Here is a 22,699-nt window from a genome sequence, read left to right on the forward strand (position 1 = left end):
AAAGCCCCTTGAATTGAATTGAATTGAGAGAGAGAGAGCATGATAAAGCCCCTTGAATTGAATTGAATTGAGAGAGAGCATGATAAAGCACCTTGAATTGAATTGAATTGAGAGAGAGAGAGCATGATAAAGCCCCTTGAATTGAATTGAGAGAGAGAGAGCATGATAAAGCCCCTTGAATTGAATTGAATTGAGAGAGAGAGAGCATGATAAAGCCCCTTGAATTGAATTGAATTGAGAGAGAGAGCATGATAAAGCCCCTTGAATTGAATATAAATAGTGAGAAGTATAATGTCAGTGTCATAGAACAAACATACGAAGGTTGACCCCCCCCCCTCTCCTGCCTGCAGGTTGCCCATACATTGGAAACCAGCCTACAGGAAGCTAGAGATACAGGTATTTCACTTGATCCTCTCCGTATTGGGCCTGACCGAATCCCTATGCGGGAGAGTAGAGATGAATCGGAGTTGACGTAAGAGCCCTGTTCTACGCCGCTGCTGCGCTGTCGAGAGCTGCAACGCTGCTGGTCGGGAGCAGAAAAAAACCTGTTCCGTTCGTCTAGGATTAGGCATATTATACCCGTGGTTATTGACATATTATACCCGTGGTTATTGACAACAATTGACATATGGATACTATCGACACGATAATAACATCATCGTTGACAACCTGCTTAAACGTATGTATAATCGCCTTCGTGGCTTTCTAATAGAAGGCTTCGATATAATGGGGAGAGGGGGAGAGGCAAATGCAGAATTGCTTGGACAGCATTGAATGGGAAGCTGGAAAATGATGCCGTAGCATCATAACGGAAAAGGCGCAGTAAAAACAGGTTTTCCTTTTAAAAAAATGCGGTTATTGACATGTCTAGATCGTTTCGAATGTAAACTATTTAATCGTGTGGTGTTTAATCCCATTGTTGACTTTCTGATCTTGACTCTTTATCCAAAGACATTCGACTATAGTGCTCGCGACAACACGGCGCAACCTCCATTAGGCCTAATTAACGCCATCTTAATGACAATGCATGACACGTATAGGTATTATATCGCAATATTGGTGAGAAACCAAGTGATTGATTATTGGCTATGTGGTTAAATAACAAGATAAACAGACATTGCCCATGTGCCACCATCTCGCACTGAATCCTTACAAAGGCGAGGAAGCTGTTTGACACACGGTACCGGGCGGTGGATGATAATGGTGGAGGCTGGACTACATAATAACACAGACCTGTCATCGACATTCTCAACGAAACAGAACAGAAACAACAGCCAATCATTTTCTTGACACGTTCGGTACTTTTGTGGGTGTTTTAGACTAGAGTATTCAATATTTTCTATGTAGCCGTTCTATGACTGGAAAGGAATCATACGTTGCCATGTGACGTGCCTTTCCTTTAGCATACCCAGTTACATTGTCTCCAAAACCATCATTGTATCGATTTGGGTGCGCGCATTCCCAGTGATCGCCACATGTGGGAGGGGTGGTGTTGGGTGTATTTATATTGTTGTTTTGGGAATAGACAGTGCACGTCAACGCTAACGCGGAAATATTAACAGATGTTAACATAACAAGATATCCACATTGTTCAATTATGGATACACTATATTTACTATGTTATCGATTCGTGAGAGTATAGCCTAGGTCTATATGATGAGCATATATGCTCTATAGCGTAAGCGATGGATTTATCAAAAATATTCCGCCTCGTATGACTCGTATCTCCAATATGTTAATATGATGGATCACTTGGTCTGCTATCAGACATATTCTATATTGCGATAACAAAAGCAGCGGTTTTTCTTGCCCCATATTCCCCTTTCGCTTATGGGTGTTTTCATTGCCATGTAACCTATTAAACCCCTATCGAGAGAGAGCGAGATGCAACCAAGTGGTCCTGTGCTGCTGCGTATCGTCCTGTTATGTATCCCGCATTTTTCCATTTTAGTTCTGGCTGACAGGTACTTTCGTGTTTGATGTGATATCTGCTTAACACAGACAGGGCAAGTACATCATCAGCATCAGCAGGCCTATGCTACCACGCAGCTGCTTCGCAGCTTTACATGTCTGTAGGTCTACTGGGGAATGTCTCCCATAACCCGGACAGGCGGGCACATGTTCGGGCGTGTCGCACCCGGACTTAAGCAGCCCAGCTGCGGCTTAACTGTGTCTTTCTCGTCCCTGGTCGTCTCGTCCCTGTTTGCCTATGTCTATCAGGCTGGTGGGTGTGGGTGTGTGTGTGTGTATTGGTGGGGTTTGGGTAGGTGGGCGGGCGGGCGGGTGGGTTGGGTGTGTGGGTGGGTGGGTGTGTGCATATGTCTATCAGGCTGTATAATACATTGTATTACATCCAGTGTATTTCTTCTGAGACAGGGGAGAGGATAAAAGAGGGGTGGAGAGGGGAGAAACACTGTATCAGCAGTCCCAAAGCCTGATAGATGTGAGGCTACAGAATGTTGAGAAACACTGTATCAGCAGACCCAAAGCCTGATAGATGTGAGGCTACAGACTATTGACGAACCCTGATGAAGTCAGCTTGCTGTCATTGGCTAATTATTATAATTACATTTACTTCATCTGATCTACAGAAAGTGCAGCTGTCTCCTTTCCCTTTCTAAGTCTGCAGAATGTCAACACAACACATTATAACAGAGATACATCATCCACCCTGCATTAGAGAGAACTAGAGAGGCAGTTGCATGCTCTACTTACCTGTGTTTATCTACAGTATACTTAGTAGACATTTCACTAGAGACAATTTGTACATCAAGCTACTATGTTACGTAAAGATAGTAATCTTCTTATAGTCAGGTAAGGGAAGGAACTCTTGAGAGGGAGGGGGGAGGGTGAGGGTTGAGGGAGAGAGGTGGAAGAAAGGTGGGAGAGAGAGGTGGGAGGTGTAGAGAGGTGGGAGGTGTAGAGAGGTGGGAGAGAGGAGGAAGGGAGGAGGGAGGTGGTAGAGAGAGGGGGTGGGAGGTAGGGAGGGAGAAGGGGAGAGAGGGAGGAGGGAGGTGAGAAAGAGACATGGACAAGGACGGGACTGGGTTGGTAGTGACTTGTCGTTGTATCTGGGGGCTCTATCAGAGACGTAGGGAGGGACAGTGTTTTCAGAAAGTATTCATACCCCTTGACTTATTCCACATGTTTTTGTGTTGAATTTAAAATGGATTAAATTGATGCTTTTTCTCACCCATCTACACACAATAATAACCCATAATGTCAAAGTGAAAACATGTTTAGAATTTTTTTTTTATGTATTGAAAATGAAATACAGAAATATCTCATTTACATAAGTATTCACACCCCTGACTCAATATACATATTAGAATCACATTTGGCATCGATTAGAGCTGACAGTCTTTCTGTCTCTAAGAGCTGTTCACACCTGGATTGTACACAATTTGCACATTCTTCTTTTTAAAATTCTTCAAACTCTGTCAAGTTGGTTGGTGATCCTTTAAGTCAATACTGTAATTAGGCCACTCAGGAACATTCAATGTCATCTTGGTAAGGAACTCCAGTGTATATTTGGCCTTGTGTTTGAGGCTATTGTCCTGCTGAAAGGTGAATTTGTCTCCCAGTGTCTGTTGGAAAGCAGACTGAACCAGGTTTTCCTCTAGGATTTTGCTGGGCTTTGCTCTCTTCCATATCTTTTTATCCTAAAAAACTCCCTAGTCTTTGCCGATGACAAGCATACCCATAACATGATGCAGCCACCACCATGCTTGAAAATATGAAGAGTGGTACTCAGTGGTGTGTTGTTGGATTTTCCTCAAATATAGCACATAGTTCATTTTTTAGCTTTTTTCAGTTTTACTTTACTACCTTATTGCAAACAGGATGCATGTTTTGGAATATTTTTGTTCTGTAATATTTGTTTTCTTTTCACTGCCATTCTGTCATTTAGGTTAGTATTGTGGAGTAACTACAATGTTGTTGATCCATCCTCATTTTTCTCCTTTCACAGCCATTCAACTCTGTAACTGTTTTAAAGTCACCATTGGCCTCGTGGTGAAATCCCTGAGTGGTTTCCTTCCTCTCCGGCAACTGAGTTAGGAAGGAGGCCTGTATCTTTGTAGTGACTGGATGTATTGATACACCATCCAAACTGTAATTCATAACTTTACCATGCTCAAAGGGATATCCAGCATCTGTTTTTTATTTTGTATTTTTTTACCTATCGGTGCCCTTATTTGCGAGTCATTGAAAAACCTCCCTGATCTTTGTGGTTGAATCTGTGTTTGAAATTCATTGCTAGACTGAGGGACCTTATAGATAATTGTATTTTTGGGGTACAGAGATGAGGTAGTCATTCAAAAATCAAGTTAAACACAATTATTGCACACAGAATGAGTTCATGCAACTTATTATGTGACATATTAAGCACACTTTTACTCCTGAACTTATTTAGGCTTGTTTAGGAATGCCATAACGAAGGCAAACCTCAAGGAATACTTATTGACTAAATACGTTTCTGCTTGTCATTTTCAATTCATTTGCAAATATTTCTAAAAACACAATTCCAATTTGACATTATGGGGATATTGTGTGTAGGCTAGTGACACACAATCTCAATACAATCCATTGTAAATTCAGGCTGTAACGTAACAACGTGTAAAAAATTCAAGGGGTGTGAATACTTTCTGAAGGCACCGTAGTGTGGTGTTGGTAATAATACCCATCTCTGTAGCTGCTCGGGGTGCACCGCCTCTGGGAAGGTCTGCTCTGAGTCCCAGCCCATTCCTTACGATGTAAGACCGGAGGAAGAGAGGGAGCGGGAGGGAGGAGGAGGATGATGTCCTTTGTTCACACTAATGATGTAAGAGTGAGGAAGGGAGGGAGCGGGTCACAGGGAGGGGAGGCAGGGAGGAGGATGATGTCCTTTGTTTGCAGCTTTCCCTTAAAGTGTGTGTGAGTGTGCGTGTGTGTGTGTGTGTGTGTGTGTGTGTGTGTGTGTGTGTGTGTGTGTGTGTGTGTGTGTGTGTGTGTGTGTGTGTGTGTGTGTGTGTGTGTGTGTGTGTGTGTGTGTGTGTGTGTGTGTGTGTGTGTGTGTGTGTGTGTGTGTGTGTATTCAAATTCCTTTATTGGCATGGCAAGAGAACCTGTGTGGTCTCTCTTATTTCTCTCTCTCTCTCTCTCTCTTTGTCTGTCTTTCTTTCTTTCTCTCGCTGGGTGGATAGATAGAAGCAGACAGGGGATCTTCGAGGAGAGTGCTTTCAGACAAACAGACAGAAGGCCAGGTCATTGAGGCGTGTGATAGGCCAAAAAAGATTGTGTGTCTTCCTGCCAGTGACCCAACAACACAGAGCCGTAGCCCAGTTTATTTGAAAATAAATAGTTTGGGTTTGTTCTGTTGTCTGTAATGGATGATCCTGTATGTGTTGGGCCTCTATGAGCACACCATCAACAAAAGACAGAAACTGGTATTTATTGACACTTCAGCCCTCATTCAGACGCAACGTTTTCATATTGTGTTTATTGGTCATTTGATGTTTGGTGTGTGTAAGTGTGTTTGAGTTCCCGTGTCCTGTCTGCGTGCATTTTTGAGTGCGTGTGTTTGTGTGTGCGCCTGTGTGTGTTTGATAGCCGGAAACCCCTGCCCTGTGGTCGAACACTCAGGAGACGTCTCACTGTGTACGTCGGATGGCCATCGATGACACGGGGAGGAGGGGTGGGCCTTGAACCACAAGACAAATAGCTGTGAGACAAGGGCTTAATCCTGGACACATGAAAAGTAGGGTGTATACGGGGTGTACTGGGTAACAGCAGACGAACAACAGTGGGACTAAGGACTATAGAGATGGGGAAAGGACCAATGAAAGTTTGCCGATGCTTGTCAACGGTACCTGGAGGTGGTCTTGAGAAGAGCCGACCGAGCTGATGAACATCTGGGCTGAGGGTGACGAACATCTGGGCTGAGTGTTTGTTGACTTCAACTTCTTGCTCCGGGAAGAGCTGGGGCTGATATCCCATGGATATCCCATGGATCAGTCGAAAGGGGATTGCCCAGTGGTCGAGTGTTCCTAGCATACTCCACCCAGACCAGTTGCTGGCTCCAGGTGGTTGGGTTGGTAGAGTGACGAGACACCAAAGTGTTGTTTCCATGTCTTGATTGGCTCGCTCCGTCTGGCCGTTGGACTGGGGCTGAAACCCGGAGGACAGGTTGGCTGACGACCCAATAAGTGTGCAGAACGTCTTCCAGAATCTGGACGAGAACTGAGGACCACGATCACAGGCAACGTTGCCCGCGAGTCCAGGGAAATATGGGACCAGGGGCTGAAGGAGGCCAGACAGAGCTTGCCGCATAGTAATATTTTGAGCACACACCGTGCATGCAGAGACAAAGGCCGAGACGTCAGGAACCATAGTGGGCCACCAGAAGCGTTGTCGGAGGCCAGGGTTTGATGGGTGCCAGGACGACAGGTTAGCCTGGAGGAATGAGCCCATTCCAGGACCTGAGACCAGGCCGAATCAGGGACGAACATCCGGTTAGCCAGGTCCCCCTATCCTGGGTCTGGCTGGGAACGTTGTGCCTTGCGGACCAGGGCCTCAATACCCCAGACAAACCGAAGCCGCAAGACATGAGTTAAGGAGGATGGTCTCAGATTCAGAGGATGTGGCAGCAGAACTGTACAGACGAGAGAGGGCATAAGGCTTCACATTTTTGCACCCTGGGCGGTAGGAGATGGTGAAGTTGAACCTGGTGAATAACAGGGCCCAACGGGTCTTCCTAGAGTTAAGGCGCTTGTGGAGGAAGAGCGGTAGCACGAGCCTTGCTGAAAACCTCCAGGTAATGGTAATCTACGGTAACGGCAGAGAAATCCCAGGCTGAACTTAACCCCGGAGTCGGACGTCCCGAGGCAGGCGACGCCACCTTAAGGCAATGTGAGCGGCAGAACGGGCTCCGACCCAGGATTGAACCCGTCGTCCAGTCACTAACGGGGTTGTGCTTCTGGAGCCATGAGAATCGCAAAACAACAGGGAAGTGGGGAGATTTGATGAGGAGAAGCTGTATGGACTCACTGTGATTGCCTGATACCCGCAGTTTATTGGGAACTGTGCTGTGCGTGACCCTGCCAATAGAGCGGCCGTCCAGTGCTCAGGCGTCCATGGGGGCGGAGAGGAGTATGGAGATACCTAGCTCAGATACCAGGATAGTGCCCATAAAACTCTCATCTGCCCCAGAGTCGGTGAGCACCCGAGACTTAGACCGGTCACCCCACAGCAGGATAACAAACAAAGGGAGTTTGAATAATGGGAAACAGATCAGGGTGTGACCGTACTCTTAAAATATATAGATATGGAGCAGCCCCAGATTTGACCATTGGGGCATGAAAGCCACTATAACGGCAACAAAAAACAACTAAAAAGATATGAAGCTTCCAGTGAAGCTTCCAGTGTATTCCAACTATGCTCTCATCTTTCAGATACAATTGGAACTAAGTTAATATCCCATATAACATTGCAAAGTTAGAGCTAAAAGTCTGATGGCACACCGTCATAGGTCGTACCGGTACAGTATGACAGATTTAGCTCAACTGACAATTTCTTAGCGTCTGAGTTTCACAGAAACGCAACATTTGAATGAAACAAATGTTTTAATGAAAAGTTGCTATGGATGAAATTGATCAAAAATCGCTGTTCAAAACATTTTTTTTTAAACATACAGAAATGTTATAAATATGTTGTCACTTTTAGGGTTTGAAAGTAATAGTATGGGACATTTAAACCCAACCAGATCCTTCAGACAATCCCTTAATCCTATTTCAAGGGCCAACAGTGGGTGGGTGAATGCTAGCACATTAGGCTAATGCTGTTAGTTTTAGTCTGAATTTGTGTGGTGATTGTTGGCTTGTCCTCAGTGTGCTAACGCGCTAGGCTATTGCTGTTAGCTTCTGGTGTGGTGATTGTTGGTTTGTCCTCAGAGTGCTGACACGCTAGGCTATTGCTGTTAGCATCTGGTGTGGTGATTGTTTGCTTGTCCTCAGAGCGCTAAAATAAACTAATAGGCGAGGCTAATCCTGTTAGCACCACTTTCCCTCTCTGGAAACAGAATCAGACAAGGAACTCTCAGCAACAGTGAAGCTGTCAGGTGGCTAATCAGTCACCGTTTGAAGGGTTATTCTTGCACCTGGCAGGAGAGGCATTTCAGTTAGCCTGGGAATTGCCCGCTGAGATTGAATGGACTTGACCCGCAATGCTAATCTGTAGCTCGCTCAGCAGATAGAGCAGTCTATTGTGTGTGTGTGTGTGTGTTTGTGTGTGTTTGTGTGTGTGTGTGTGTGTCTACTGTCTCTAACCAACACCTGCACTGTCAGTCTCTGTTCTAAAAGGTCAACATCTATTTATATATTTCTCTGACTCTCTCTGTCTCGCTGTCTCGTTCTCTCTGTCTCTTTGTCTCTCTGTCTCTGTCTCTGTCTCTCTTTCTCTTTCTCTGTCATAGTCACAGCTTTCCTTAAGTTTGGGTCAGTCGAATTGTTCAGGTATTCTGCCATTGTGTACTCTCTTTTTAGGGCCAAATAGCATTCAAGTTTGCTCTGTTTATTTGTTAATTCTTTCCAATGTGTCAAGTAATTATCTTTTTGTATTTCTCGTGATTTGGTTGGGTCTAATTCTATTGCTGTCCTGGGGCTCTATTTGTGTTTGTGAATAGTCCCAGGACCAGCCTGCTCTAGGTTCATCTCTGTAGATGATTGCTTTGTTATGGAAGGTTGGGGAATCGCTTCCTTTTAGGTGGTTGTAGAATTTAATCTAGTCTCTTTTCTGTATTTTGATAATTAGCGGGTATCGGCCTAATTCTGCTCTGCATGCATTATTTGGTGTTTTACATTGTACACAGAGGATATTTTTGCAGAATTCTGCATGCAGAGTCTCAATTTGGTGTTTGTCCCATTTTGTGAATTCTTGGTTGGTGAGCGGACCCCAGACCTCACAACCATAAAGGGCAATGGGTTCTATAACTTTTTTTTTTTTAGCCAGATCCTAATTGGTATGTTGAATTTTATGTTCCTTTTGATGACATAGAATACCCTTCTTGCCTTGTCTCTCAGATCGTTCACAGCTTTGTGGAAGTTACCTGTGGCGCTGATGTTTAGGCCAAGGTTTATATAGTTTTTTTGTGTGCTTTTGGGCAATGTTGTCTAGATGGAATTTGTATTTGTGGTCCTGGTGACTGGACCTTTTTTGGAACACCAAATTTAGGTCTTTCTGAGATTTACTGTCAGGGCCCAGGTCTGGCAGAATCTGTGCATAAGATCTAGGTGTTGCTGTAGGCCCTCCTTGGTTGGTGGCAGAAGCACCAGATCATCAGCAAACAGTGGACATTTGACTTCAGATTCTAGTAGGGTGATGCCGGGTGCTGCAGACTATTTTAATGCCCTCGCCAATACGTTGATATATACGTTGAAGAGGGTGGGGCTTAAGCTGCGTCTGTGTGTGTTTTTAACCGCACACTTGTTGTTTGTGTACATGGATTTTATAACGTTGTCTGTTCTTCGCCCAACTCCACTTTCCATCTGTCACGACTTCCACCAAATTTGGTTCCTCTCCTTGTTCGGGCGGCGGTCGGCGGTCGACGTCACCGGTCTTCTAGGCATCGCCGCTCCACCTTTTATTTTCCATTTGTTTTGTCTTGTCTTCCCTCACACCTGGTTTACATTCTCTCATCAATCTACGTGTATATTATCCTCTGTCCCCCCCCCCCATGTCTGTGTGTGTAATTGTTCGTTACATTTATTGTGTGACACGTCAGGCTGTTTTTTTCCCGGGTATTGTTTCAACCCGGGGTATTGTATTGTTGTTCATTATTTTATGTGACCAGTGCGCTATTTCACTTTTGCCTTTGGCTGGAGTGTTGTGACGCTGTTGCGTCCGACTTGTGCTTCTGCCAATTGAAGTGTGTTCACTCATCTCTGCTCCCCTGCACCTGACTCCAGTTGACCAGTTGCACACACAATCTGACAGAATTACACACCACCATGGAGTCAGCAGGAGCAGGTACCCCAGCATCAATTTGTATAGCCGACACTCATGCCAAATTGAGTCGAAGGCTTTTTTTTAAATCAACAAAGCATGAGAAGACTTTGCCTTTGTTTTGGTTTATTTGTTTGTCAATTAGGGTGTTCAGGGTGAATGTGTCTGTTGTACAATAATTTGGTAAAATGCCAATTTGACATTTGCTCATTACATTGTTTTCACTGCAGAAATGTTTGAGTGTGCTGTTAATGATAATGCAGAGGATTTTCCCGAGGTTTCTTTTGTAGATTGTAGATTGGGGTGATCAGTCCTTGGTTCCTGTCTGTCTGTCTGTCTGTCTGTCTGTCTGTCTGTCTGTCTGTCTGTCTGTCTTTCTTTCTTTCTTTCTTTCTTCAGGATGATTCATCTTTCTAGGATTATTTCTGAGTTGGGATTATTCCTCCTGAGTAGGTGTTGAGTCTGGATTAGTCTGCCCCTGTGTCAGGGTGCGTATGAGGAAGCTGTCTAAATGTGCGCATATCCAACGGATTTGAGTAGTTGTTAGTGATGAAAGTATGTAAAGATTGTGGAAGTCTTAAGATCTGTGAGCTCAAATGAGATGGGTGAGCTCATAGGCCTGTTTGACAGTCTGATGAAGCTGTGGTAGAGAGAGGAGAGTGAGAGGAGGACTTCACTCCACTGCCGAACTGAATGAATGACAAGACCGGGCATTTAAGACTAGCGGTTTGAGAAGCAAGCCAGCTACCAGAGTGTTGCCAGTTTGAATCCCGGGTCCTACGGAAAAAATCAGTTGGGAAAATCAGATGTACCGTATGTAGCAATGACTAAAACTAGAGCGCTATAAAGGTGCCATTTCTGACAAAGCCAATTGACAGTGTCCGGCGTTGGCGATTAATAACCACTCTGTCTTAATCAGTTGTCGAATCATCAGAGCTCGAATCAGTGCTGGTATCAAATCCTAGATTCCATTGCCTGCCGTTGTGAGTTTTAGCAAGGCACTCAACCCCACACAACTATAGCTCCCAGGGTGCCAGCTCCCAGGGTGCCAGCCCCCAGGGTGCCAGCTCCTAGGGTGCCAGCCCCCAGGGTGCCAGCCCCCAGGGTGCCAGCCCCCAGGGTGCCAGCTCCCAGGGTGCCAGCTCCCAGGGTGCCAGCCCCCTGCACCTATCCTAAACCTGTATGTACTGTATGTGTTTTTTATTTTTTATTTTTTACCTTTAAAGGCAAGTCAGTTAAGAACAAATTCTTATTTTCAATGACGGTCTAGGAACAGTGGGTTAACTGCCTGTTCAGGGGCAGAATGACAGATTTGTACCTTGTCAGCTCGGGGATTCGAACATGCAACCTTTCGGTTACTAGTCAAACACTCTAACCACTAGGCTACCCTGCCGCCCTTTGGAGGGGGTGGGTTAAAAAAGTCCCCAAATTTGGGACTAATAAAGTGATGTTAATGTTAAGGACAGTGTCTTTTGGAGCCAAACCACAAGTTTCTTAAGATCTTCATATATCACATTGATATAAGTACATTTTAAATTGTGTGATAGTGTGTTTCTCTAATACTATCTCTCTCTCTCTCTCCCTCTCTCTCTCTCTCTCTCTCTCTCTCTCTCTCTCTCTCTCTCTCTCTCTCTCTCTCTCTTCCAGATGTACCACTCAGACCACAGAGTCAATTTCCCTGTCCTCTCCTTCAGCATTCCAGGCCCTGGAACTTTGGGTTTAGCATCTAACCACTGAACCAACTCCCTGTCCGATACCCCTCCACATATCATATACCCCCTACCCCCGCACCCACACAGCTTTTCCCCCTGCCCCCTGTCTGAACCCCTATACCCGGGTACACCCAGGGACCATGGACAACCCCCCCAAGCTGTCTGGCGAGACCCTGATCGTTCACCACATCCCCCTGGTACACTGTCAGGTGACTGGTGGGCGGCAGGGCTGTGGTGGAGGAGGGGGGTCCCTGAAGAGATCAAACCCTTTCAGCTACCCAGAAACCCTGAGCTTGAGCCGCACCACCTCCCTTCCTGAGCAGGATGTACTCCAGAGGGAAGCCCTGGTATACAGCAGCCTCATCCAGACCTCCACAGGAGGAGGAGGAGAGGGAGAGGGAGGAGGAGGAGGAGGAGGAGGAGGAGGGAGAGGAGGCAGCACGGGGAGCGATGATTCGTCGGTGACATCCAGTAACTGCGAGGAGCAGGTGATGGTGATGGTGGCCCACACTATGCCCAGGGTGAAGCCAAGAGAACAGGTCAACAACCCACTCCGGCTCCGTCACAACCCTTTTCTGCTCAACACGGAGGAGGATGATGATGATGAGGAGGAGGAAGAGGAGGAAGATGATGGTGATAACCTGAACGGTTACTTGGAAGACTCCTCCTTTCATCTCCATGGCGATACAAACTCCGCCCTGGACGAGGAGGGAGACGGGATTGCACCCTTTCACCTCCACGACCTGGGGTCCACCACACACAAGCCCTTCCTGTTGCACAGCACCCTGGGTAAGCACTCTTGGGGCTGCTCAGGGAGGCTGGACTCCCTTAGGGGCGTGTCCTCTGATCTCTCCACCCACCTGGAGGGCCTGGACCTGCTGGGATTGGACAGTCCACGTCGCCACGGCAGCAGTGGCTCCACCCTCTCCATGGACTGCGGAGAGCAGGAGTGGGGTGAGGATGAGGAGGAGGAAGAGGATCATCCAATGAGGGGTGGGGGACGGGGCAATAGCCAAGCTGACTCCTCCTCTGGCTCTGGTGCCGCCCACCAGCGCTGCTCCTGCTGCGGCCTCTCCCAGACATATCTTGAACATTTCCCGGAACCGTTTTCAGAGTCGTCGGAACGCCAGCTGGGCTACGCCAGCGACTCTTCCTGTAACAGCTCAGATGGTGTGCTGGTTAACTTCAGCGCCATCTATAATAACATGAACAACAGCATCCCGGCAACCTCTACCAAGCCGCCACCTCTGGCCACCACGACCACCAACCTCAACAGCTCCACCGACCAATCTTGCACTTCCTCTGTCTGCATCTGCTCAGTGCTGGATGAGGAGGCAGGGAGTCGAAGAGGCTCCGGAGGTGGGGGGGCTTTCTACCTAGACCTCCACACCTCCCCCACCGAACCCCCCCACCTCCACTCTCAACAACCCCCCTGCCCCTCCAGCAACACCCTGCCGTTACTCATCGAACCCCACTCTCACCCTCACCCCACCACCTCCTCCTGCACCTGCTCAGCTGAACACCAGGGGGCTCTAGACCTGGACTCCAACTGTAACTCCTATCACCCCCCCCACTCCGACTCAGGAAGTGACCTCATGTCCTGTCTGCGGGTATGAATCAATCAAATGTATTTTATAAAGCCCTTTTTTTTTTACATCAGAAATTGTCACAAAATGCTTTACAGTGTCAAATCCTAGCTGCTGTTGAGCTAGACATTTAACCACTAAAAAGTGCTTTCTGGGTGGTGTAGTATGGCTGCTCTGTGCTCCATCCTCTCCAAGCTGAGTGTCAAAATTCAGTTAGTCTAGACCTTTGTGTACAATAAAGTCTTTTTTCTCTTCTTCTTTCTCTTCTTCTTCTTCTCCAACTTATTTTTCTTCTTCTGCAGAGCCAGGCGCGTCTGGTGGTAACCACCCAGAACTACTATAAGCTGGTGACCTGTGACCTTTCTTCTCCGTCGCCCCCGAGCCCTGCGGGAAGCTCCGCATCGGTTGCCAGCTGCTCTGACGAGCACAGCAAGGATAGCCCTGCCCCTGACACGCCCACCGCCACCCAGCCAACCGAATACTACCTGTTCAGGCGGCCACCGGGAGGAGAGGAGGAGGAGGAGGAAGAGGAGGAGGAGGAGGAGGAGGAGGAGGAAGAGGAGGAGGGAGGAGAGTCATCACAGGTGAGTGGAGTAGGATATTAGTTCAGTTCAGAATCAGACATAGTGTTATTTGAATGAGGGTTGCTAGATAGGTTAAAGAGGTGGATCAGTTACTGGAAGGTTGTTGGTTCAAGTCCTGTTCCAGGCCACATCAAAGGTTTCAGATCAGGTTTCAGATCAGTACAACCATCCACTACTGTTGAAGGAGAAAGTCCCCTACTGGAGTGCTGCAGGTTTCAGATCAGTACAACCATCCACTACTGTTGAAGGAGAAAGTCCCCTACTGGAGTGCTGCAGGTTTCAGATCAGTACAACCATCCACTACTGTTGAAGGAGAAAGTCCCCTACTGGAGGGCTGCAGGTTTCAGATCAGTACAACCATCCACTACTGTTGAAGGGGAAAGTCCCTACTGGACTGCATTTCCAGTACAACCATCCACTACTGTTGAAGGGGAAAGTCCCCTACTGGAGGACTGCAGGTTTCAGATCAGTACAACCATCCACTACTGTTGAAGGGGAAAGTCCCCTACTGGAGGACTGCAGGTTTCAGATCAGTACAACCATCCACTACTGTTGAAGGGGAAAGTCCCCTACTGGAGGACTGCAGGTTTCAGATCAGTACAACCATCCACTACTGTTGAAGGGGAAAGTCCCTTACTGGAGTGCTGCAGGTTTCAGATCAGTACAACCATCCACTGTTGAAGGGGAAAGGAATGTTTTATCTTCACCTACTTTGGCAGCTGGGTAATCTGTAATGGAGTATTCCTGGAGAGTATGTGCTTCTCAAATGGCACCGTATTACTTACAGTGCACTGTGGGCCCTGGTTAAATACAGTGCACTGTGGGCCCTGGTTAAATACAGTGCACTGTGGGCCCTGGTTAAATACAGTGTACTGTGGGCCCTGGTTAAATACAGTGCACTGTGGGCCCTGGTTAAATACAGTGCACTGTGGGCCCTGGTTAAATACAGTACACTGTGGGCCCTGGTTAAATACAGTGCACTGTGGGCCCTGGTTAAATACAGTGCACTGTGGGTCCTGGTTAAATACAGTGCACTGTGGGCCCTGGTTAAATACAGTGCACTGTGGGCCCTGGTTAAATACAGTGCACCGTGGGCCCTGGTTAAATACAGTGCACTGTGGGCCCTGGTTAAATACAGTACACTGTGGGCCCTGGTTAAATACAGTGCACTGTGGGCCCTGGTTAAATACAGTGCACTGTGGGCCCTGGTTAAATACAGTGCATTGTGGGCCCTGGTTAAATACAGTGCACTGTGGGCCCTGGTTAAATACAGTGCACTGTGGGCCCTGGTTAAATACAGTGCACTGTGGGCCCTGGTTAAATACAGTGCACTGTGGGCCCTGGTTAAATACAGTGCACTGTGGGCCCTGGTTAAATACAGTGTACTATACAGGGAAAATGGTGCCACTCGGGATGTAGCCTTAGTCTCTATGCCTTCAGTGTGGTGTAATGTCAGTCATATTCATGTGTTGTAATGTTGACACTATTAAAATACAAGTCTATTTATAGTAGCTATCAGAGTTACAGTCTGGGATTCTTTCAGCTGTCTGTGGCTTCAGTCATAACGTTTATATTTATTTAACCTTTATTTAACCAGGCAGGCAAATGTATATTTATAGCCTGGAAAGTAAAGTTTGCTTATTGATGAGCTGTATCATCAATGCTAGTGCCCTCAAGAGAATGACTATGACTGGTCCATGTAGGAGATTTTATTTGATGAATTTCTATTTAACACAATGGCAGAGAATGGAAGAGATCAACTCAAGGCTCTACTCAAGTGTATTATTTATATTTTATTACCTTTATTTTACTAGGCAAGTCCGTTAAGAATAAATTCTTATTTTCAGTGACGGCCTAAGAACAGTGGATTAACTGCCTGTTCAGGGACAGAACAACAGATTTGTGCCTTGTCAGCTCGGGGATTTGAACTTGCAACCTTCCGGTTACTAGTCCAATGCTCTACCCACCAGGATACCCTGCCGCCCCATGGTAGCCTAGTGTCTGCTGTAAAAAGCATGAGATCCAAGCACTATTCCTGCTACATGACCCCTGTTTGACATCGATCCAAGAATGTGTTCGTTTCTTTGTCTTTTATTCTAAGAGCTTCTCTGTCTTCTCTACACAGCGTGATGAAGATGAGGAAGAAAATTATGAAGACGAGCAGGACGGGAAGAAGAAGAAGCAGCAGCAGCAGATGGGTGGAGCCTGTTCAGACCCAATCATTGAGGGCCAGGTGTACGTCAACATCTCCCCTCCTGTGGTTGGCCGAGGACCCATCGGAGGAGGGCCCAGCCGCCCCCGTTCCCGTAGCTACGACCGGAACCTGGACATGTCCACGCCCCCTCGGCTCGGCTCATTGGAGCGCATGCTGAGCTGCCCTGTCCGTCTCAGTGAGGGCACCGCCCCCCTGGGCCCGTCCCCTCTGCCGCGGGTCACTTCCTTTGCAGAGATCGCCAAGAGCAAGAGGAAAAATGGAGGAAGCACGGGCTCTCCTTCTCTCAGGACGGGGGGATGTTCAGATCCCTTTTCCTCCACCCACTCGGCCCACTCCCACTCCTCGGCCGACTTCTCCCCCATCCTGGAGGGCCTGGGTCAGGGTCCGAGCCACAGTTTGCCCTTCCAGCGCTGCTACAGCCAGGGCAGTGTGGATCGCCACTCACCTGGTGGTGGCGTCAGAGACACACGCTCCAAGGCCGAAGGTAAGAACACTGGTTATAATAATAATAATAGTATTCTATGTTAAGAGCTGTATTGATAATACATTATTATGATTGCGTTCCAAACTGACTACAATGCAGTCGCCTGGCAGATCTCACAATATCTGGTCCTTCTGTGGCTCAGTTGGTAGAGCATGGCGCTTGTAACGCCAGGGTAGTGGGTTCGATTCCCGGGACCACCCATACGTAGAATGTATGCACACATGACTGTAAGTTGCTTTGGATAAAAGCGTCAGCTAAATGGCATATATTATTATTATTATTATTATTATATAGGTGTTTGATCCATATCAGCTAACCATGTCACGCCCTGGCCTTAGTTATCTTTCTTTTCTTTATTATTTTGGTTAGGGTGACATGGGTGATTTCTGTCTCATCTAGGGTGTTTAACTTGTCTAGGGGTTTTGTAAGTTTATGGGGCTGTTTCCTTTCTAGGTAATTGTGTGTCTATGGTTGCCTAGATTGGTTCTCAATCAGAGGCAGGTGTTTATCGTTGTCTCTGATTGGGAACCATATTTAGGCAGCCATATTCTGTGGGTACTTTGTGGGTGATTGTTTCCTGTGTCAGTGCCACTCGGGACTGGTTCATTATCAGTTCACTTTATTATTTTGTATTTGTGTTAATGTTTAGTTTTTCTTATTAAAACCCATGGACACCAACCATGCTGCTTATTGGTCCGATCCTTGTTTTACCTCTTCAGAGGAGGAGTAGGAAATCTGCCGTGACAAACAACATCATATAACATAGAAATCTGATGTCGATTGTGTAGGGGGGGTTTGGTTGGTTTCCCACAAAGACGCTAAAACAAAGAACATTTCCCACATCGCCATGAGGACAAAGGCTATTTTAAACTTAGGGGTTTGGTTTAGGGTTAGGGTTAGAATTAGGATACGGGTTTAGTGGTTAAGGTTGTGGGTTAAAGTTAGGAGGTCGGTTTAGGTTTTGGGTTAGGGTTAGGGAAAATAGGATTTTGAATGGAAATACATTTTAGGGTTATAAGGTTACAGGGTTATGGTGTTATGGTGTTATAGTGTTATAAGGTTATAGTGTTGTAATGCTATAGGGTTGTAAGGTTATAGTGTTGTAGTGTTATAAGTTTATAGTGTTATAGGGTTATAGTGTTATAGGGTTGTAAGGTTATAGTGGTGTAGGGTTATAGGGTTATAAGGTGTTATAGTGTTATAGGGTTATAAGGTTATAGTGTTATAAGTTTATAGTGTTATAGGGTTATAGTGTTATACGTTTATAGTGTTATACTGTTATAGGGTTATAGGGTTATAGTGGTATAGGGTTATAGGGTTATAAGGTGTTATAGTGTTATAGGGTTATAGGGTTATAAGGTGTTATAGTGTTATAGGGTTATAAGGTTATACGTTTATAGTGTTATACTGTTATAGGGTTATAGGGTTATAGTGGTATAGGGTTATAGGGTTATAAGGTTATAGTGTTATAAGGTTATAGGGTTATAATGTTATAGGGTTATAGTGTTATAAGGTTATAGGGTTATAATGTTATAGGGTTATACGGTTATAGGGTTATAGGGTTATAAGGTTATAGTGTTATAAGGTTATAGTGGTATAGGGTTATAGGGTTATAAGGTTATAAGGTTATACGGTTATAGTGTTGTAAGATTATTGTGGTGTAGGTTTATAAGGTTATAGGGTTATAGGGTTATAGTGGTATAGGGTTATAAGGTTATAGTGGTGTAGGGTTATAGGGTTATAAGGTTATAGTGCTATAGGGTTATACGGTTATAGTGGTATAGGGTTATAAGGTTATACGGTTATAGTGGTGTAGGTTTATAAGGTTATAGGGTTATAGGGTTATAGTGTTTTAAGGTTATAGGGTTATAAGGTTATAGTGGTATAGGGTTATAAGGTTATAGTGTTATAAGTTTATAGTGTTATACTGTTATAGGGTTATAGGGTTATAGTGGTATAGGGTTATAGGGTTATAGGGTTATAGTGGTATAGGGTTATAGTGGTATAGGGTTATAGGGTTATAGTGGTATAGGGTTATAGTGGTATAGGGTTATAAGGTTATACTGTTATAGTGTTGTAAGGTTATAGTGGTGTAGGGTTATAATGTTATAGGGTTATAGTGTTATACGGTTATAGGGTTATAGTGGTGTAGGGTTATATATAGGGTTATAGGGTTATAGTGGTATAGGGTTATAAGGTTATAAGGTTATAGTGGTATAGGGTTATAGGGTTATAAGGTTATAGTGGTATAGGGTTATAAGGTTATACTGTTATAGTGTTATAAGGTTATAGTGGTATAGGGTTATAGGGTTATAAGGTTATAGTGGTATATGGTTATAAGGTTATACTGTTATAGGGTTGTAAGGCTATAGTGGTGTAGGGTTTTAGGGTTATAAGGTTATAAGGTTATAAGGTTATTGTGGTATAGGGTTATAGGGTTATAAGGTTATAGTGGTATATGGTTATAAGGTTATACTGTTATAGGGTTGTAAGGCTATAGTGGTGTAGGGTTATAGGGTTATAAGGTTATAGGGTTATAGGGTTATAATGCTATAGGGTTATAAGGTTATAGGGCTATAAGGTTATAGTGGTATAGGGTTATAGGGTTATAAGGTCATAGGGTTATAAGGTTATAGTGGTATAGGGTTATAGGGTTATACTGTTATAGTGTTGTAAGGTTATACAGTTATAGGTTGTTTTGGGGACATGTTAAAGTGTTGGCGATGTTCTAACATTGATGTGTTACAGTTCTATGATATTGAGGTGTTACAGTTCTATGTTATTGATGTGTTACAGTTCTATGTTATTGATGTCTTACAGTTCTATGTTATAGATGTGTTACAGTTCTATGTTATTGATGTCTTACAGTTCTATGTTATAGATGTGTTACAGTTCTATGTTATTGATGTCTTACAGTTCTATGTTATAGATGTGTTACAGTTCTATGTTATAGATGTGTTAAAGTTCTATGTTATAGATGTGTTACAGTTCTATGATATTGATGTGTTATAGTTCTATGTTATTATGTTATTGAGGCATTTTATCTCTAGTTTGGATAGTTTTGTATGAGTGAGTTTGGTTCTGTATGTTTTCTCCTTTTCAATGAACAAATAACAATGGCTAAATATGACCAAGGCATGTGAAGGATGAAATAGATGGGTATGTGATATATATATATATGAACAGTGGCAGCAGGCTCACTGTGTCTGCTTATAAAAACACCCTGATCTTTCTTTTCAGCCCATAGAAATACAGTAAACAAACAGTGTTTGGAATTCCTGTGAATTCCTCTGTGGAACACTGTCAGACGACTCTGAATGGAATGTTCTAGTAGGACAGTCAGACTGTGGGAGGGAGTATACTAGTGGCGTCGTTCCAGTGAGAGAGATCCCCTTTTTAATTCCACTGAGCCAAACCAAGCTAAGCCGAGCTGCACTGCGCTAGCCTGGCTACACGTCAATCACCATAGTTACTCGAACCAGCACAGGATTCTTAGAGCGAGAGATACAAAGAGGAGGAAGAGAGAGGGAGAAACACACATTCCAGTCACTCTAGAGAGGCCAACCCTGATGTCCAAGTGCTTTCTCACAGTAAAACATGATGACAGCCTGTAATGTACAAACCACTGTGACATAGGAACAGATTAGAAGCAAATTGAGGACAAGGGATATGGTTTGGTATCGTTGGGTGCAGGTATGGGTTGAAGGGATTGTAGAAAGGATAGGGGGAGGGGAGAGGAGGGAAACAGTAGATGTGGATCGACAGTAGAAGGGGGAAAGGAAGGAGGACTGAAGAGAGGTGAATGGAGAGGTGAGGAAGAGGAAAAGGAAGATAGAACACAATAGTAGAATAACATTTGTTACACAGCAAGTATCACAGTGTCGAGTAATAACTAATAACTTGATTTATAGGCCTACACCATTTTCTCTAATGCTGTATAAGAAAGAGACTATTGGAATATATGATAGCTAATCATTTAAAAAGAGCTCAAATAATATACATTTTAACAAAAAAAAGGCTTTGACTGTAATGGGTGCGTGTTGGTGGCAGGGAAGTCAGGCGCAGGAGAACGAACTTGGTATAAACGGAGTTGGTTAATAAGTGCACGAAAACTCCCAAAACCAACATTGACAAAAAATAATGAAAGTGGGTTAAAACCCGTCGCACACCAGAACATAACTAGCACCAAAACATACAACAAACAATCACTGACCAGGACATGAGGGGAAACAGAGGGTTAAATACACAACGTGTAATTGATGGGATTGGAACCAGGTGTGAAGGAAGACAAGACAAAACAAATGGAAAATGAAAAATGGATCAGTGATGGCTAGAAGGTCTGTAATGTCGACCGCCCGAACAAGGAGAGGGACAGACTTCAGAGGAAGTCGTGACATTGACGAAAATGTAATTAAATGATCTGTGACCCTAGCTAGGTTTCCATGGTGACAGATTTTCATGCAAATATTTAACAAAATCTACGTAAAACAAAAATATACACATTTTCCCAGCCGTAGTGTTTCCACCAGACAGACTTGTTGCGTAATAAAAAGCAGTGCGTGATGACTTAGTGCACAAAAATATGTACCTTTACGCTTAAGTTTTCATCTATCAGAAAAATGATCTACTGTTCAATGTGTTTCCGTCACATTGTCATCTCTACCGATAGCTTTGTCACAAACTGTTGTGATAAATAGCAAGTGTGCCGACTCTGGTCTTGGCACCTGCGTTATAGCCAACAGCTGGCAGATACGGTGTGGGTAGGCTCTGCGGTAAACTAGTCTACATGATGAGATTATGATGGATAAAGAGCCAGAATATTTTTTGAGGGGTCAAAACGGCAATCAAGCATCGATCATCATGTCACCAGAATAAGACATCTCGACATCTATTGGAAAGGAGCATCAAGCTCAGACCATGCACGTTCACCACCCTGTGAAGTTCATCATCATTTATTTAATCTGTAGCCTAATAGACTGCATGGTTTCCTGAGTCGTAGTGGGAGGACCACACACCAGATCTGTAGCCTAATAGACTGCATGGTTTCCTGAGTCGTAGTGGGAGGACCACACACCAGATCTGTAGCCTAATAGACTGCATGGTTTCCTGAGAGGACTGCAATAAACTGGGTTTCCTGAGTCGTAGTGGGAGGACCACACACTGTAGCCTCATCTGTGGTTTCCTGAGTCGTATTGGGAGGACCACAACCAGATGAAATCATCTGCATGGTTTCCTGAGTCGTAGTGGGAGGACCACACACCAGATCTGTAGCCTAATCAACTGCATGGTTTCCTGAGTTGTAGTCTGGCCTAATCATCTGCAGGTTTCCTGACCACACACCAGATCTGTAGCCTAATGAACTGTATGGTTTCCTGAGTCGTAGTGGGAGGACCACACACCAGATCTGTAGCCTAATAAACTGCATGGTTTCCTGAGTCGTATGAACTGGGAGGACCACACACCAGATCTGTAGCCTAATGAACTGCATGGTTTCCTGAGTCGTAGTGGGAGGACCACACACCAGATCTGTAGCCTAATAAACTGCATGGTTTCCTGAGTCGTAGTGGGGCGGACCACACACCAGATCTGTAGCCTCATGAACTGCATGGTTTCCTCATGAACTGCATGGTTTCCTGTAGTGGGAGGACCACACACAGATCTGTAGCCTAATCATCTGCATGGTTTCCTGAGTCGTATTGGGCGGACCACACACTGTAGATCTGTAGCCTAATCATCTGCATGGTTTCCTGAGTCGTAGTGGGAGGACCACACACCAGATCTGTAATAAACTGCATGGTTTCTAATGAACTGTATGGTTTCCTGAGTCGTAGTGGGAGGACCACACACCAGATCTGTAGCCTAATAAACTGCATGGTTTCCTGAGTCGTACCACACACAGATCTGGGAATCATCTGGACCACACACCAGATCTGTAGCCTAATCATCTGCATGGTTTCCTGAGTCGTAGTGGGAGGACCACACACCAGATCTGTAGCCTAATGAACTGCATGGTTTCCTGAGTCGTAGTGGGAGGACCACACACCAGATCTGTAGCCTAATGAACTGTATGGTTTCCTGAGTCGTAGTGGGAGGACCATACACCAGATCTGTAGCCTAATCATCTGCATGGTTTCCTGAGT

At 45.1% G+C, this 22,699-nt stretch overlaps 1 protein-coding gene across 1 annotated transcript in view; it reads left to right on the forward strand.

Annotated features, from left to right (window-relative positions):
- The first annotated feature begins 491 nt into the window (after positions 1-491).
- LOC118357980 (AP-4 complex accessory subunit RUSC2-like) overlaps positions 492-22,699 on the forward strand; it is a 66,677-nt gene continuing 44,469 nt past the window's right edge. Inside the window, exons 1-4 of the mRNA XM_052479955.1 lie at positions 492-679; positions 11,626-13,300; positions 13,579-13,860; positions 15,986-16,559. Of these exons, the coding sequence (XP_052335915.1) occupies positions 11,831-13,300; positions 13,579-13,860; positions 15,986-16,559 (2,326 nt within the window). The 5' untranslated portion in view covers positions 492-679; positions 11,626-11,830. The remainder of the gene's footprint in view (positions 680-11,625; positions 13,301-13,578; positions 13,861-15,985; positions 16,560-22,699) is intronic.

Source organism: Oncorhynchus keta, chromosome 25, assembly GCF_023373465.1.
Source record: "Oncorhynchus keta strain PuntledgeMale-10-30-2019 chromosome 25, Oket_V2, whole genome shotgun sequence".
Classification (NCBI taxonomy): Eukaryota; Metazoa; Chordata; class Actinopteri; order Salmoniformes; family Salmonidae; genus Oncorhynchus; species Oncorhynchus keta.